At 43.8% G+C, this 17,065-nt stretch overlaps 1 protein-coding gene across 2 annotated transcripts; it reads left to right on the forward strand.

The window, feature by feature from the left end:
- The first annotated feature begins 1,706 nt into the window (after window positions 1-1,706).
- On the forward strand, window positions 1,707-4,664 carry CYR61 (cysteine rich angiogenic inducer 61). Of its 2 annotated transcripts, none has more exons than XM_025379718.1 (5): window positions 1,707-1,998; window positions 2,319-2,532; window positions 2,883-3,239; window positions 3,373-3,581; window positions 3,697-4,664. In XM_025379718.1, exons 1-5 carry the CDS (start codon window positions 1,936-1,938, stop codon window positions 3,997-3,999), a joined length of 1,146 nt encoding a protein of 381 aa, XP_025235503.1. In that variant the 5' UTR covers window positions 1,707-1,935; the 3' UTR covers window positions 4,000-4,664. The 2 variants fall into 2 exon arrangements, with proteins under 2 accessions (XP_025235503.1, XP_025235512.1); XM_025379727.1 differs by having other exon boundaries at window positions 3,700-4,664.
- Window positions 4,665-17,065: the final 12,401 nt, after the last annotated feature.

The following is a 17,065-nucleotide window of genomic DNA, read 5'->3' on the forward strand; positions in this document are numbered from 1 at the left end:
TGTGTACATGTTGGGCCCAGACTTTCCTCAGTGTATTTGCATAACACCTGACAATCCATTGTCTTGAAAAGTCTCCCAACCCTAACCCTCCATCAGAGCTTTAGAAATCCCACTCCCTCTAGCAAATGCTGCTTCCATTTATGAAAGGGCACTTTGGAATGAATGAAACTGAACTCCTTCCTGCAAGGGTTCTCTTCACTGGAGTGTGTTTTCATCCTGACAGCTTCTCATTGTGCTTATCAGGAAAGTCAGCATTAGCACTAAGGGCCTTTTTAAACAAGACTGCTAAATTATGAAGTCTGAACAGCCCTAAACATTAAAAAGGATAAGTAGTTATCCTAGAGCATATGAGTCTCACATCATTGTTACTAAAATTATGCAAAAAGTTTTTGAAACTTGCAGGGAAAGTTTATCAATCACACTAACGGTATTGGTGATGTTCAAGTAAATTGTCTTGCGGTGGGGTCTTCTACTGAGTGTATTGCAGGTAGAACAGGATCTTAAAATCTGCTGACATTTTTACTACAAAATATTACATCCTAAATCTCTTTTCTGTACTTGGAGAGAAAGGCATTGCAATTCATTTAAAATGGGAGGCTTCCAGTGGTCCCTAGGAAAGGAGTGAAAAACCCCACAAAACGTCCAGCTTGAAGGAATCTGCTTTTCCCAGAGATTCATAGGGCATAATGGTACTGGAATCTGGTTTGGCCTTGCGGTCTTTGCAGGTGATGATTTCAGGCCAAAGCACTCCACGGTGGTCCCCTGCACTTCTGGCTGGCTGCTTGGTTAGCATAGCCTCCTGCTCGCGGAAGCAGGCGGGCAGGGCTTACCCAGTCTTCTGCATCCGTGAGGAAGTATAAGTCAGCCTCCCGGAGAACTCCCCGCATTCGTTTCCTCTCGGACTTCCAACCCAGGCAGTGGGCTGGAACTAAAGTGGGAACCTCCAAAAACAAACAAGTACAACATATCCAAAAAAGGGGAGGGCTGGAGGAGTGGGGGAGACCTCTGCCTGGGAATTTGCCAAACGATGGGGAAGTTCCCCCCCCCCCGCACCCCCCTCGCCTTTTCATTCATAAATGTCACTCTGGGTATTAATTTGCAATTCACTGAATTTTGCTAATAAACATCATGCCAAAGCTTTGGGACTTGTTCTGAACACGCCTCTTTGAAGTCCACAAATATTACTGGCTCGGAGACACACTCCTCTTCCACGTTCTACTCTTTCAACAGATAACTTGCCTCTCACCTTCGCTGTAAACAAGCAAACAGCTCACTGCCTTCCTGGGTGAGGGTTTCCGTGCCCGGTCAACTCGCATCACCAAACAAAACGACTTTTGTTCCTCCCTCTCAGGTCCTCCCACCCACCCAGTCCAGGCAAAGTTCTGAACTGGCCCCCCTCTCCCCTCGCGACCCTCCAACCACCATCACCACCATCACGCCCCAAAGAACGCTTCCTAACAGAAGTCATTTAAGGTGGAAAAAACGAACTGTTTTCTTGACGGGACACACACACACACACACACACACACACACACACACACACACACACAAAGGTGCAATGGAGCCAGGGGAGGCGCTTGGCAGCAGCCCGCGCCAACCAGCATTCCTGAGATGTTTGAGAATTCTGGAACGCGCAGACAGAGCCGACGTCACTGCAACACGCGGCGCCTCCGCCGGCCCATATAAAAGGCGGGCTCCGGGGCGCCTGGGCAGACCGCGAGAGAGAGCGCCCCTGAGCAGCGTCCGCGCCCTCCGCGTCTTCTCCGCCGGGACCTCGAGCGAAAGACACCCGCCCGCCGCCCAGCCCTATCCTCCCTACCCACCGGGTCCACCGCGCCGCCACCCCGACCCGGCTGCGCACGGCCTGGCCGCTGCGCACCAACTTGTTGGCGTCTTCGTTGCCGCGCTCGCCCCGGGCTACTCCTGCGCGCCACAATGAGCTCCCGCATCGCCAAGGCGCTCGCCTTCGCCGTCACCCTTCTCCACCTGACCAGACTGGTGAGTTGGACTCTCCTTTTGCCACCGATTCCCCGTCCGCTGTCAGTCCCTTTCCCTGGTCCCAGATTGCCCACAGCAGGAAAACATAAAATAAAAAGTTCGCGGCCGTTTGCGGTAGCCGTTTCTTTAAGCACTCTCCTCCTCCCCCCAAAGACTTGTCGGGACCTCTTGGTGGGAGCAGCCTCCCGCGGTGGCCCGGCTGGACGAAGTCAGAGGCTCCCTGTCGACAGGGTCGGAGACCCCCGTCCTTTCCTACAGCAGCCGCGGCGCCCCTCTTGCGCACCGCGCCGAGTTTCACGCGTTTCTTCTCCCACTTCCAGGCGCTCTCCACCTGCCCCGCCGCCTGCCACTGCCCCCTGGAGGCGCCCAAGTGCGCGCCGGGAGTTGGGCTGGTCCGGGACGGCTGTGGCTGCTGTAAGGTCTGCGCCAAGCAGCTCAACGAGGACTGCAGCAAAACGCAGCCCTGCGACCACACCAAGGGGCTGGAATGCAACTTCGGCGCCAGCTCCACCGCTCTGAAGGGGATCTGCAGAGGTAAGATGCTTGTGGTTTGGCCCCTTTAAAAAAAAATACTAGTCCCCATAGTCCAGAAGTTTAGTAATTTTGAGACCATGTATGGTGATGCTTTGTTGTTGGTAGCTTGGCAGAAAGGCACATGATTTCAGCAGTCTGGAATGCAATTCAGTGTGTCTGGGCCCAACGAAAGCGCATACGGAAAAGTGATTCCTGACTAACTTATTGTTCTGGTCTAGAGTCTCCGGGGAATTGTAGGGAACTTTACCATAAATTGAATTTAACAGCAGAAAATATGTATGAGTTTCAGGCGGTGGTTTGGAATCTTAACTTTATCCCCTTCTACCTTTCTCTTTTGGTGATCTTTGCAGCTCAGTCAGAGGGCAGACCCTGTGAATATAACTCCAGAATCTACCAAAACGGGGAAAGTTTCCAGCCCAACTGTAAACATCAGTGCACATGTATTGATGGCGCCGTGGGCTGCATTCCTCTGTGTCCCCAAGAACTGTCTCTCCCCAACTTGGGCTGTCCCAACCCCCGGCTGGTCAAAGTTACCGGGCAGTGCTGCGAGGAGTGGGTCTGTGACGAGGATAGTGTCAAGGACCCCATGGACGACCAGGACGGCCTCCTGGGCAAGGAGCTGGGATTCGATGCCTCCGAGGTGGAGTTGACGAGAAACAATGAATTGATTGCAGTTGGAAAAGGCAGCTCACTGAAGCGGCTCCCTGGTAAGTGGAGACTGAGCCCTTCAGACACTGTACTGAGATGCATTTTTGGTCTGAAGCTTTGTAGAAATGAGTACTTGAGCCTGTTTGTGTGGCTATGCCTCTGAGAAGTCTTCCCTCTTATTTCTCTCTCTAGTTTTTGGAATGGAGCCTCGCATCCTATACAACCCTTTACATGGCCAGAAATGTATTGTTCAAACAACTTCATGGTCCCAGTGCTCAAAGACCTGTGGAACTGGTATCTCCACACGAGTTACCAATGACAACCCCGAGTGCCGCCTTGTGAAAGAAACTCGGATTTGTGAGGTGCGGCCTTGTGGACAGCCAGTGTACAGCAGCCTGAAAGTAAGTTCCTTCAGGGATGTGTAGACTGTTGCCTGGCAGGGGGGTGGGATGTGAATCTCTTTTTGAAGAAAGAGAAATATCACCCCTAACTTTTCTTCTCTCCTGTCTCTTACAGAAGGGCAAGAAATGCAGCAAGACCAAGAAATCCCCCGAACCAGTTAGGTTTACTTACGCTGGATGTTCGAGTGTGAAGAAATACCGGCCGAAGTACTGCGGTTCCTGCGTGGACGGCCGATGCTGCACACCCCAGCTGACCAGGACTGTGAAGATGCGGTTCCGCTGCGAAGATGGGGAGACATTTTCCAAGAACGTCATGATGATCCAGTCCTGCAAATGCAACTACAACTGCCCGCATGCCAATGAAGCAGCATTTCCCTTCTACAGGCTGTTCAATGACATTCACAAATTTAGGGACTAAATGCTACCTGGGTTTCCAGGGCACACCTAGACAAACAAGGGAGAAGAGTGTCAGAATCAGAATCATGGAGAAAATGGGTGGGGGCGGTGTGGGTGATGGGACTCATTGTAGAAGGGATTCCTTGCTCATTCTTGAGGAGCATTAAGGTATTTCGAAACTGCCAAGGGTGCTGGTGCAGATGGACACTAATGCAGCCACGATTGGAGAATACTTTGCTTCATAGTATTGGAGCACATGTTACTGCTTCATTTTGGAGCTTGTGGTGTTGATGACTTTCTGTTTTCTGTTTGTAAATTATTTGCTAAGCATATTTTCTCTAGGCTTTTTTCCTTTTGGGGTTCTACAGTCATAAAAGAGATAATAAGATTAGTTGGACAGTTTAAAGCTTTTATTCGTCCTTTGACAAAAGTAAATGGGAGGGCATTCCATTCCTTCCTGAAGGGGGACACTCCATGAGTGTCTGTGAGAGGCAGCTATCTGCACTCTAAACTGCAAACAGAAATCAGGTGTTTTAAGACTGAATGTTTTTATTTATCAAAATGTAGCTTTTGGGAGGGAGGGGAAATGTAATACTGGAATAATTTGTAAATGAGTTTAATTTTATATTCAGTGAAAAGATTTTATTTATGAAATTAACCATTTAATAAAGAAATATTTACCTAATATCTGAGTGTATGCCATTCAGTATTTTTAGAGGTGCTCCAAAGTCACTGGGAACAACCTAGCTCAAGTACTCAGTTATTCAAACAGGACTTATAGGGATACAGCAGTGAATTAAGCTATTAAAATAAGGTAACGATTGCTGTTATATCTTCAGTAAAGTCTTTGCATATAATGTTTAAAAAACATGTATTGAACATGACCTTGTATGAAGCACAAGAAAGATTCTGAAGCTAAATTTGTAATTTAAGAAAACAGCGCTGTATTTTCATCAGAATGTAAAGCCTAAGGGTCTCCATCACTCTGTGCGATGGCCATAATAATTTATTATTTTCATCACCAGGTTAGTGGGCATGTCACTTTAGTAGAGAAACCCTTTAATGAAAAGGGGTAGTCCATAACTCAGGCAGCCCACATCCAGATCCATGGGCAAGATTGAATATAATTAATGTATTCTAAAGACTTGCTTGTTTGTAACTTTATATTTTCCCAATACCGTTCCTAAAAATTAGGAGAACTACTTAGAAATTTACCCTTGGCTGTTATCAGGAAAAATCTGAGTCTATAGGAGTCAGTTTGTTTTCACTAAATGAGCTTGAAGCATGACTTGTGTTAATCCTAATAAGCCGGTGATTAGGTAAACATGCTGTTAAATGCAAAGGAATGCAAGGAATTTCAAGTACTTTTCCAATAGCGTGAGGGCCAAGCTACCCCATCCCCCGTTCCTTTTTATAATATAAGTTATATTGATGGGGGAAGGAGCAGTTATGTAGAGTTGGCTATTCAGAAGGTCAAAGGTCCACAGCATTCCTGAAAGAAAGGGTCCCAAATCATAGGTCTAAGAGAGGTTGAGAAGGTTGTGTCAAGGTTTGTGAAAATGTTGGTAGCCTGTTTCAGAAGCATCTTCATCTTTAGAAAGTACTGACAATAAACCTTTTACTGGGAGAAGTTTTCTTTTCATCATCAGTGTTGGCTCCTGTTCAAATCTATAGTGAAATGTTTCAGTCTGCACTTAGTTAAGAGAGTACTTGAATTTTTAGGCAGAAGAGAAAGTGCTTTTAAAAGGAATGGAGGGGGACAGCTGGGATCCTGAAGGGATTTTTCCAAGTAGATTAAATAATATCATTACTTTAATGAAGACCCACAGACAAATACTGCCTAAGCAATGGTTTTTAAGCCTTATGGAAATGCATAAAGGTTAATATAAATGCACTAGTAAAATCTATGGCCAAAAGCCTTCACTTCTGATTTTGACTTGCCTGAAATATTACAGCTTGTGCCTTCTGAATAGTCAGTTTTTCTTGCCTGAGGCATTCAAATGTTAAGGTATTTGAGAATTTAAACACCACCTGGCCCAGTCGTGGATGCAGTTAAACTTGTCAGTGCAATGTAACATGTGAAACATAATAAAGGTGTGAGGTTTTTGTGGTGCAATCTTGTTGAACAGACATCTAAATCCATAGGCAAGATTTACACATTCCCAAGCATCAACCCTGAAGTATTGCCCTCCAACACTGGAGTCCAACAAATCGCTTCTTATGTGGAGATCAAGGAGCAATATTTTATAGATCCTTTCAGTGTGCAGGGAAGTACTATTTGTCCAAATAAGCTCAAATGTGAAACAGAACCTAGTATGGGAAAACACTAAATCTTTAGGTTATTAATCTCATCCTAGTAAATACAATGAGGGTGATTGAAAGTGCCAATTCCATTTACAATAGGTGTGTTTAGTTAATAAAGAAGATGAATACAAGCAAATTATGTCTTTTGTTTTGCTATAGGAAAAAACTGAAGAAATTAAAAGTAGTGGAGAATAAAATTATGATATTTAGAACATGTAAGTTTTACCACATCCAGAAAGGAGCTCTGCCCACTTTAAATATCGAGAAAACAAACCACAAATTATGCATCTGCATACATGAAATAGAGGTTACATATAGAAATATTCATTATAATATATATGTACCTTCCCATGCACAGTAAAGACTTTGGGTTGTTCTTGCTTTTCAATCCAAAAGATCCCGGTGGTCTTGAGCTGTTTTTTGGTAGAGATTTTAGAACTGAAAGAGTGATCTCAGAATCTTAAGCATTCCATGAATTTTAAGAAATACTCTATGGGACATTTAGCAGCACAGCAAGTAGTCTCATTATGACTATTTTTTCATATGAACATGTGTTGCCTGCTCCACAAAGAGATGCAACTGAGTCAAAATTAGCAAAGCATATTTTAGAGTTATGTTTTCCAACAGAGGGAACAGACTTGGTTTGTTCACAACCTCTTCTTGCAGGCTTCTGGCACTATTTGAAAGTCAGTTGAGCAATAGTAATGGTTCAGTATGACCACAGTATAGAGCAAAGCTATGCTCTGGGCAGAACGGCAGGTGATACAGCACCAGCTCTGCCATGAATTCACTAGGTGACTCTGGGCAAGTTTCTGTTTCACTCCCTCATGTTAAAGTAGGAAAATAGCTTTCAGCATTTTTGTAACACCAAAAACCCCTTCTCATATACCCACTTCAGTACATTGGCTCTCATACCTTAAAAACTTTGTTTCCTCAAGTAACCAAATGTGTGAACTGAAAACTGCTCAAGCCTTTCTGTCATCAAATGCACTTGTTTCCATGAAGTCTTTGAAAATGTACTGTTGCTAGACCCCCCTCTACTTTCTAAATCACACTTGGTTACAGGACACAGCAATCCCTGGATCTCAGAGTCTATAGGTCCATACTTTAGCCTCACTGTATAGCTGTATCCAGGCCTCAATAACTCCCTGCCCTGAACAACTGATGCTTTAAACCAAAGCATATTCTGAAACATGACTGATCCATTTGTCCTACAAATAGATATCCGTGACTTACTTCATGGGTGGTGGGCAATATTCATCCATGTAATCTTATAAACTACAATTAACAAATACTCAGATGCATTTGTTACTGCTTTGCTGTTTCCATATATTCTGTTCATATATTCTGAATCTACCCCTTTCTCGTCTCCAGAGCAAACCTCTAGATGAGGCCACCATCATCTCTTGTCTGAATTACCAGAATGGCCTCCTCATTTATAGCACATTGTATTTTCCAAAGTTGGCTGCAATAATATCTCCCACCCCATGGCCCTTCTGCAATGTGACACTGTTGCTCCCCCATTAATAGGTGGGGTCTATTTCTCCACCCTCTTGGATCTGGGTGAGCTCTTTGACTACTTTGACCTGTGAATGTGGAGGAAGCAATGCAATGTGTTACCAGTTCCATGTGCAGTACTGGCTAGGAGTTCCTCCATCCTTTCTCTTAGAAATGATCTTCCATGTAAGAAGTACAACTACTCTGAGACCAGCAGACTGTGAGAAGCTGAAGCCACATGGATAGGCCTTAGAGAATGAGTTGTCATGTGGAGAAAGAGAAAGGACCAGGAGCACTTGGGCATTACACCTGTCCGTGAAGAAACCATCTCGGAAGTGAATCCTCCAGTCTCAGTCACCCCAGCTGACGTCTTGTGAACCAGAGATGAGCTGCCCAGCTAAGTACTTCCCATAGTTCCTGACCCACAAAATAGTGGGCAAACTAATATGGCAATTTTAAAGAAATAAGTTTTGGGTTTGTTTGTTACATAGCAACAGATAACCAAAATATCATTGGTTTCCATTCTTGCCCTTTTACATTTTTAAACTGACCCTTTAAAAATGTAAATCAGACTATGTGGATCCTTGGCTTAAAGGCTCCAATGGTGTCCCACTGCTGTCAAAGTAGAGATTTAGCTTCTTACTTGGCACCTAGGTCCTGGACCCTGCCTACTTGTTACCATTCACCCTCATTCACTATACTTCCACTTGCCTTTTCTTCTTATTTGAAGAAGTCAAGCAAGTTCCCCTGCAGGGCCTTGGCACTAGCGTTCCTCTGCCTCAAATGCCCCTTCCCCTGACCTAGGCTTCTTCTTGGCATGGAGGTCTCAGCACAAATGCTACCTTCTTAGCAATCTTTTCTCACCACCCAGTCTAAATTATTAATAGTTCCTTACACCAAGAAGTTTTTTAAGGGGCAGAGCAAAAAGGTGGAATAAAAATCCCCAACAATCATCCCCCCTGCAGGAACACCAAATTTAACAACTATCTACACAAAAAGAACCTTTACAAGAACCAGAATTCAGGTGAGCACTCAGGGTGAGCACTAGCACCCTGTGCTAGCTTAGGCACAGTAGTATAAAGCACCAGATAGACTTCTAAGGTTGTTGACTCTAGTCCCTAGATCCTGAGTGGCATCTCTGGACCTTCCCAGGGCCTGGGGGAACTTGCTGCCCTGCAGGGAAGGACACAAAGCTGGCTGCTTCATCATCTTCTAACTTCATATCATTGAAAAAGGCACTGAAGAGGGTAGGAAAGACAGTCTTGAATCACTGCCACCACCCCTCCCCCATTCCCTGGCAGCAGCCACATGGTGCAGAGAATCTGTGCTCTTGGAAAAGGGAGAGTGCAGCAACTGGGAGACTGCCTGGAATGCAGTGCTGCCTTGTCACAGCAGAGATGCCCACCCATGGAGGGAGCATTCAGACCAGTCCTAGGCAGAGGAGAATCACCCATCCCAATGGTCAGAGCTTGAGTTCTGGCAAGCCTCACCACCATGGGAGAAGTGCCTTGGGGGTGTAAATAAACTTAAAAGGCAGTCTCGGCTGTAAGGATTGCAAGTCCTGGCACTGAGCTGGGCTCAGAGCAGGTGGATTTTAAGGGCATGTGACTTACTGAGATACCAGTTGGGGCAGCTAAGGGAGAGCTTGCATCACCCTTCCCCCAAACCCAGGCAGCACAGCTTGTGGCTCCAAAAGAGACCCCTTCCTCCCACTTGAGGAGAAGAGAGGGAAGAATAAGGAGGACTTTGTTTGTATCTTGGATACCAGCTCAGTCACAGTGGGATAGGGCACAGGTCAGAGTTGTGAAGCCTCTATTCCAAGTTCTAGCTTGCCAACCACATTTCTAGACACATGTTGGGCCAGAAGGGAACCTGCTACCTTCAAGGTAAGGACTCAGAACTGGCAAGACCTGTCATCCACTGACTAAAGACCCCTTGGGCCCTGAATAACCAGCAGTGATACCTGAATAACCAGCAGTGATACCCAGATAGTATGCTGTGGGCCTTGGGTGAGACTTTGAGATGTGATGACTTTAGGTGAGACTCAGCACATTTCCAGCTATTGTGACTATGATGAGAGACTCCTTCTGCTTGAGAAAAGCAGACGAAAAAGCAAAGGTGACCTTGTACTGCATCACAGGTACCAGCTCAGCCACAGTAGAGTATAACACCAAGAGGGGTCTTGGGGCCCCAATTCCAGGTCTTGGCTCTTGAATGGCATTTCTGGACCTGCCCTGAGCCAGAGGAGAGCCCACTGGCCTGACAGGTGAATCCCACGTCTGGCACCATTCACTACTCGCTGACTGAAGAGCCCTTACACCTGAGAAGAATATCAGTGGTAGCCTGGCAGTACTCCTCTTGGGTCTGTGGTGGTGGTGGCTACAGAGTGAGGCTCCTCTTCCTCTGAGGTTCCTCTTCCTCTGAAAAGGGGATGGAAGAGTGGGAAGGACTGTGTCTCATGGTTTGAGTGCTAGCTTAGGCACAGTAGTATAAAGCACCAGATAGACTTCTAAGGTTGTTGACTCTAGTCCCTAGATCCTGGGTGGCATCTCTGGACCTTCCCAGGGCCTGGGGGAACTTGCTGCCCTGAAGGGAAGGACACAAACCTGGCTGCTTCACCACCTGCTGATTGTGGAGCCCTAGGGCTTTGAGTCGACACAGATGGTAGTAGGTAGTGGTTACAGGGGGCCTTGGGTGAGACCCAGTGCTGTGCTGTCTTCATGTCTGACCTGGCACAGCTCCAGAGGTGGTGGCTGCAGGGGTGTTTGTGTCACCCTAACCCCCAGCCCCAGGTGGCTCAGCACACAGAGAGAGAGACTCCATTTGCTTGGGAGAAAGTAAGGGAAGATAACAAAAGTCTCTGCCTAGTAACCCAGATAATTATCTGGATGTTATCCAAGACCAACAAAGTGGCACCTCTATGAGTCTGCAAGAACCACAGCATTCTTGGGTTTGGGGTGCCCCCTAATACAGATATGGCTTAGATCACAACACCCAAGTCCTTTTGAATACCTGGAAAGCCTTCCCAAGAAGGGTAGGTGCAAACAAGCATAGACTGTGAAGAGTACAACAAATACCCAACTCTTCAATGCTCAGACACAGCTGAACATCCACAAGCATCAAGACCATCCAGGAAAATATGACCTCACCAAACAAACTAAATAAGTCACCAGGGACCAATGCTGGAGAAACAGAGATATGTGACCTTTCAGACAGAAAATTCAAAATAGCTGTTTTGAAGAAATTCAAAATAACACAAAGAAGAAATTCAGAATTCTATTAGGTAAATTTAGCAAAGAGATTGAAATAATTAAAAAGAATCAAGCAGAAATTCTGGAGTTGAAAAATGCAATTGGCATACTAAAGAATGTGTCAGAGTCTCTTAATAGCAGAATTGATCAAGCAGAAAAAGAATTAGTGAGTTTGAATATATGTGATATGGTTTGGGTCTGTGTCCCCACCCAAATCTCATCTTGTAGCTCCCATAATTCCCACATGTTGTGGGAGGGACTTGGTGGGAGTTAATTGAATCAGGGGGGTGGGTCTTTCCTATGTTGTTCTTGTGATAGGGCGTAAGTCTCATGAGATCTGATGGTTTTAAAAATGGGAATGTCCTTGCACAAACTCTCTTCTCTTGTCTGCCACCATGTGAGACATGACTTTCACCTTCCACCATGATTGAGGCCTCCCCAGCCATGTGGAACTGTAGGTTCACTAAACCTCTTTCTTTTGTAAATTGCCCAGTCTTGGGTATGTCTTTATCAGCAGCATAAAAATGGACCAATACAATATGCTATTTGAAAATACACAGTCAGAGAAGACAAAGAAAAAAGAATAAAAAAGAATGGAGCATGCCTACAAGATCCAGAAAATAGCATCAAAAGGGCAAACCTAAGAGTTATCAGCCTTAAAGAGGAAGTAAAGAAAGAGATAGGCTAGAAAGTTTATTCAAAGGGATAATAACAGAGAACTTCCTAATCCTAGAGAAAGATATCAATATTCAAGTACAAGAAGGTTGTAGAACAACAAGCAGATTTAACCCGGAGATTACCTCAAGGCATTTAAGAATCAAACTCCCAAAGGTCAAGGATAAAGAAAGAATCCTAAAGGCAGCAAGAGAAAAGAAACAAATAACATAAAATGGAGCTCCAATATGCCGGGCAACAGACTTTTCAGTGGAAATCTTACACGTCAGGAGAGAGTGGCATGACATATTTCAAGTGCTGAAGAGAAAAGATTTTTACCCTAGAATAGTATATCTGGTGAAAATATTCTTCAAACATGAAGGAAAAATAAAGACTTTCCCAGACAGATAAAAGCTGAGGGATTTCATCAACACCAGACCTATCCTACAAAAAATGTTAAAGGGGGTACTTCAATCAGAAAGAAAAGAATGTTAATGAGTAGTAAGACATCACCTGAAGGTACGAAACTCACTGAGAATAGTAAGTACACAGGAAAAACACAGACTATTATAACAGTTTAACTGTGGTGTGTAAACCACTCTTATGTTAATTAGAAAGAATAAAAGATGAACCAATCAAAAATAATAACTAGGCCATGCATGATGGCTCATGCCTGTAATCCCAGCACTTTGGGAGGCTGAGGCAGGTGGATCACCTGAAGTCAGGAGTTCGAGACCAGCCTGACCAACATGGTGACACCCTGTCTCTACTAAAAATACAAAAATTAGCTGGGCGGGGTGGTGCATGCCTGTAGTCCCAAGTACTTGGGAGGCTGAGGCAGGAGAATTGCTTGAATCTGGGAGGTGGAGGTTGCAGTGAGCTGAGATCATGCCACTGCACTCCAGCCTGGGTAACAGAGTGAGACTCCATCTCAAATAAATAAATAATAATAATAACTACAACAACTTTTTAAGACAGAGTACAATAAAATATAAATGGAAACAACAAAAAAGCTTGGAGTTGAAGTGTACAGTTTTTATTAGTTTTCTTTTTGCTTGTTTGTTTACATAAGCAGTGCTAAGATGTTATCAGCTTAAAATAATGGGTTATAGGATAGTATTTGCAGACCTCATGGTAATTGGAGGTCAAAAAACATACAACAGATACACATAAAATAAGAAGAAATTAAACCATACCACGAGACAAAATTATCTTCACTACAAGTTAGGAAAGAAGGAAGAGAAGATGACAAAACAACCAGAAAACAAATCACAAAATAGCAAGAGTAAGTGCTTACTTATCAGTAATAATGGTGAATATAAATGAACTAAATTCTCCAATAAAAAGACATAAAGTGACTAAATGCATAAAAAAACCAAGACCCAAGGAGCTGTTGCCTACAAGAAACACACTTCACCTATAAAGACACAAGTAGACTGAAAATAAAGGGATGGAAAAAGATATTCCATGCCAACGGAAACCAAAAAAGAATAGCTATACTTATATCAGACAACATAGATTTCTAGACAAAGCTATAAGAAGAGACAAAGAAGGTCATTCAATAATAATAATGGGGTCAATTCAGCAAGAGAATATAACAATTGTCAACATATATGCACCCAACACTGGACCACCCAGATATATAAAGCCAATATTATTAGGGCTAAAGAATGAAATAGACTTCAATACAATACAAGTTGGAGACTTTGACACCCCACTTTCAGCATTGAACAGATCTTCCAGACAGAAAATCAACACAGAAATATTGGACTTAATCTCCACTATAGACCAAATATACCTAATAGACATTTATACCCCAAAGAAAGGAAATCATATATTCATTTCCATGTTTATTGCAGAACTGTTCACAATAGCCCAGATTTGGATGCAACCTAAGTGTCCATCAACAGATGAATGTATCAAGGAAAAAGTGGTACTTACACACAATGAAGTTCTATTCAGTCACAAGAAAAAATGAGATTCTGCAATTTGCAACAACATGGATGGAACTGAATGTTTGTATGTTAAGCAAAATAAGCCAGGCACAGGAAGTCAAACTTTGCATGTTCTCACTTATTTCTGGAAGCTAAAATTTAAAGCAATTGAACTCATGGTGACAGGGAGTAGAAGGATGGTTACCAGAGGTTGGAAAGGGTATTGGAGGGTTGAGGATGTGGGGATGGTTAACAGGTACAAAAAAATACAACAAATAAGACCTAGTATTTACTAGCACAATGGGGTGACTATAGTAAAAAATAATTTAATTATACATTTTAAAATAACTAAAAGAGTATAATTGGATTATTTGTAACACAAAGGATAAATGCTTGAGGTAATGAATACTTAATTTACCCTGATGTGATTATTATGCATTGCATGCCTGTATCAAAATATCTCATGTAATCCATAAGTATATACACCTTCCATATACCCACAAAAATTGAAAATAAAATTTAAAAGTTATATGTTCCTCATAGCACTTAGCGCTATCTGATATTTTCTTGTTTATTTCTTACATCTCTCCCTTCAAGAATGGGAGCAGAAGTTTTCCTGGCCAACATGGTGAAACCCCTCTCTACTAAAAATACAAAAATTAGCTGGGCATGGTGGTGTGTGCCTGTAATCCCAGCTACTTGAGAGGCTGAGGCACGAGAATTGCTTGAACCCCGCAGGTGGAGGTTGCAGTGAGCCAAGATCGTGCCACTGTACTCCAGCCTGGTGACAGAGCAAGACTCTGTCTCAAAAAAAAGAAAAAAAAATTGCTTTACACTGTGCTCAGCATAAAGTAGATGCTCATTAATTTATAGAACAAATTTTGTCTTATGCTGAAGCTAAATTAGAAGGCACCCACTCACGGGCACAATGTCTTCCTTCTACTTCACCTTGGACTTTTTCCTAGCCAACTGCTAACTATTCTTTCATTTTTTTCTTGCATTCATACACTCAGTCACTAGACACTTATCTGGCACCTCTATTCCAGGAATAGTGCTATGCAGTAGTTAAAGAAGTGCAGTTCCTTTACTTTGTGGTAAGGGAGGCATATACATAAGCAAAATTGAGTTGAGATTAGGTTCAGCTAAAAGTAACAGAAAACCCAAATCATAATGGCTTAAGAGGTGGGCATGGTGGCTCATGACTCTAATCCCAACAATTTGGGAGGCTGAGGCAGGAGGATTGTTTGAGGCCAAAATAGCCTCTGCTATTTCGTTGCTTCACCATGCATGATCTCTGTTCCCTAGTTTGCTTCATGGCACATGGCCTCGTTTAGCTGCAGGGAAGGATAGGAAATACAGTTTTTACTCTAGGTTGCTACGTACTTACGTGAAAATTAGAGATCCTGCTACTACAAAAGGGAGAACAGGTGCTGGGGGATACCTGGCAGTCTATACTACATATCCAAAAATATGCTGTAACAAGTCTAATAAGCACAGAGGAGGCTGGAGGAGAGTCACCAACTGCCTGGTTCTGGGATCAAAGAGAGTTTCCTGGAGGGAGGAGTTGTCACTTCAGCTGTTTTTTAAAGATAAATAGATTGGAAACTATTCAAAAGCCTTGGTTAACAGGTTGAAAATTTCTGAAATAACCAGTATACTTTTTCCATTTCAGCTATAAAGAGAAATCAAAGACAGCTGTGCCACCTGGGTTTGCAGTCTGAAAGGCCATTTGTATTTGAAATAGTTTGCGTTTTTGCTTTGGGTTTAGAAATATCATGAAAAGTGTACCTGTATTAGGGTTCTCTGGAGAAACAGAAGAAAGAGAGAGAGAGAGAGAGAGAGAGAGAGAGATTTTAAGGAATTGGTTTATGCAGTTGTGGGGGCTGGCAAGTCCAAAATCTTTGGGGCAAGCCAGCAGGCTGGAATTCAAGTTGGAGTTAAATCTGCAGATCAGGCCAGGTGGACTAGAAACTCAGACATGGTTTCTATGGTGTAATCTTGAAGTCAGATTCTTTCTCCTTCGGAAAACCTCAGTTTTTGCTCTTAATGCCTTCAGTTGAATACATGATGGCCACCCTGCTATGGGAGGATGCTTTGCTTTACTCAAAGTCTACTGATTCAAATGTTCATTACATGTGTAAAATACCATCACAGCAACATCTAGACTGGTATTTGCCCAAACAAATGGGCACCATAGCCTAGTCAAGTTGACATATAAAACTAACCATGAAAGTACCTATTTAGTTGAACATTTTCAGAGGAAGAATTCTTGCCCACTCTCTAAACTAGAATGAATTTGAGCAGAGTCAGAAAAGCAGAAGTTTTACTGAATTATACCTAGGGTTCCCCAGGCTTGTCATTGTGCCCACAGGTGTGTGGGAAGGGCTTTAGCATATATTTTGCATTGACTAGATTCAGGGGATACCTCAAAAAGGCTCCTGGGCCACTGACCTCAAGCTTCATGCAGAACAGCAGGATCTACCCACCTCTCAGTCAGGATGGCTGTGGGGTAGGAGACTGTAGGGAGAGCATCCTGAGAGCTCTAGAGAAGGGCCCTCTCCAAATCTGCATGGACATGGCAGGCCACAGCCCAGCACTTGCACAATTAGTGATCCTTTCTCTGTCCTTTCATACGAATCTCCATTGTAGCAATGCTATCACCCCACTGTGACTGTCTAGTCCCCCACCAGATTTTAAACTCCCTGAAGTTTTGTGAATGAGTGAGTACCAAGTAAGAATAGATTGAAAGGAATTTGAGAGCTATCTTACAGCACCTCCAGATCTCCTTTGGAGAAGAGAGAACAAGTATGTTCTACATTGCCCCAGGGCAGAGGTCCAAGGCTAGTGGTCCCACTAGACTCTGACAAATAGACATGTTTTGTTCAGCTTACATGGCATTTATAAAACTTGATCGGGCTGGGCCTAGTAGCTCATGCCTGTAATCCCAGCACTTTAGGAGGCCAAGGCAGGAGGATCTTTTGAGCCCAGGAGTTCAAGAGCAGCCTGGGCAACAAAGTGAGACTCTGTTTCTACAAAAAAATTAAAAAAACAGCCAGGCATTGTGGTGAATGCCTGTGGTCCCAGCGACATGGAGTCTGAGGCAGGAGAATGACTTGAGCCCAGAAGGTTGAGGTTGTGGTGAAAAAGATTCATACTAGTACACTCCAGCTTGGGTGACAGAGTGAGACCCTGTCACACACACACACACACACACAAACTGGTTTGTCATCAATGTTTGAAAATTGGGAGGGTTTTTTTTTTAAGTAAAATTTCTAGCTTCCTTTGAAACATTTATACATATGAGCAATTTCTACATGGTAGAAGCTGAGTTGCAGCTCTCTCCTGAGAATGGGTGCTCTGCAGTTCACCAGCATAGAGACTGATGCAGAACAGGCTGGGCGTGGTGGCTCACGCCTGTAATCCTGGTACTTTGGGAGGCCGAGGGGGG

Source organism: Theropithecus gelada, chromosome 1 (genome assembly GCF_003255815.1).
Source record: "Theropithecus gelada isolate Dixy chromosome 1, Tgel_1.0, whole genome shotgun sequence".
In the NCBI taxonomy this organism is placed as follows: domain Eukaryota; kingdom Metazoa; phylum Chordata; class Mammalia; order Primates; family Cercopithecidae; genus Theropithecus; species Theropithecus gelada.

Bases quoted from the DNA above. Each gene is read 5' to 3' on its own strand.
- CYR61 (XM_025379718.1), top strand. From the start codon at position 1,936: ATGAGCTCCCGCATCGCCAAGGCGCTCGCCTTCGCCGTCACCCTTCTC. The intron at 1,999-2,318 runs GTGAGTTGGACT...TCCCACTTCCAG, and splicing joins TTCTCCACCTGACCAGACTG to GCGCTCTCCACCTGCCCCGC. The intron at 2,533-2,882 runs GTAAGATGCTTG...TGATCTTTGCAG, and splicing joins TCTGAAGGGGATCTGCAGAG to CTCAGTCAGAGGGCAGACCC.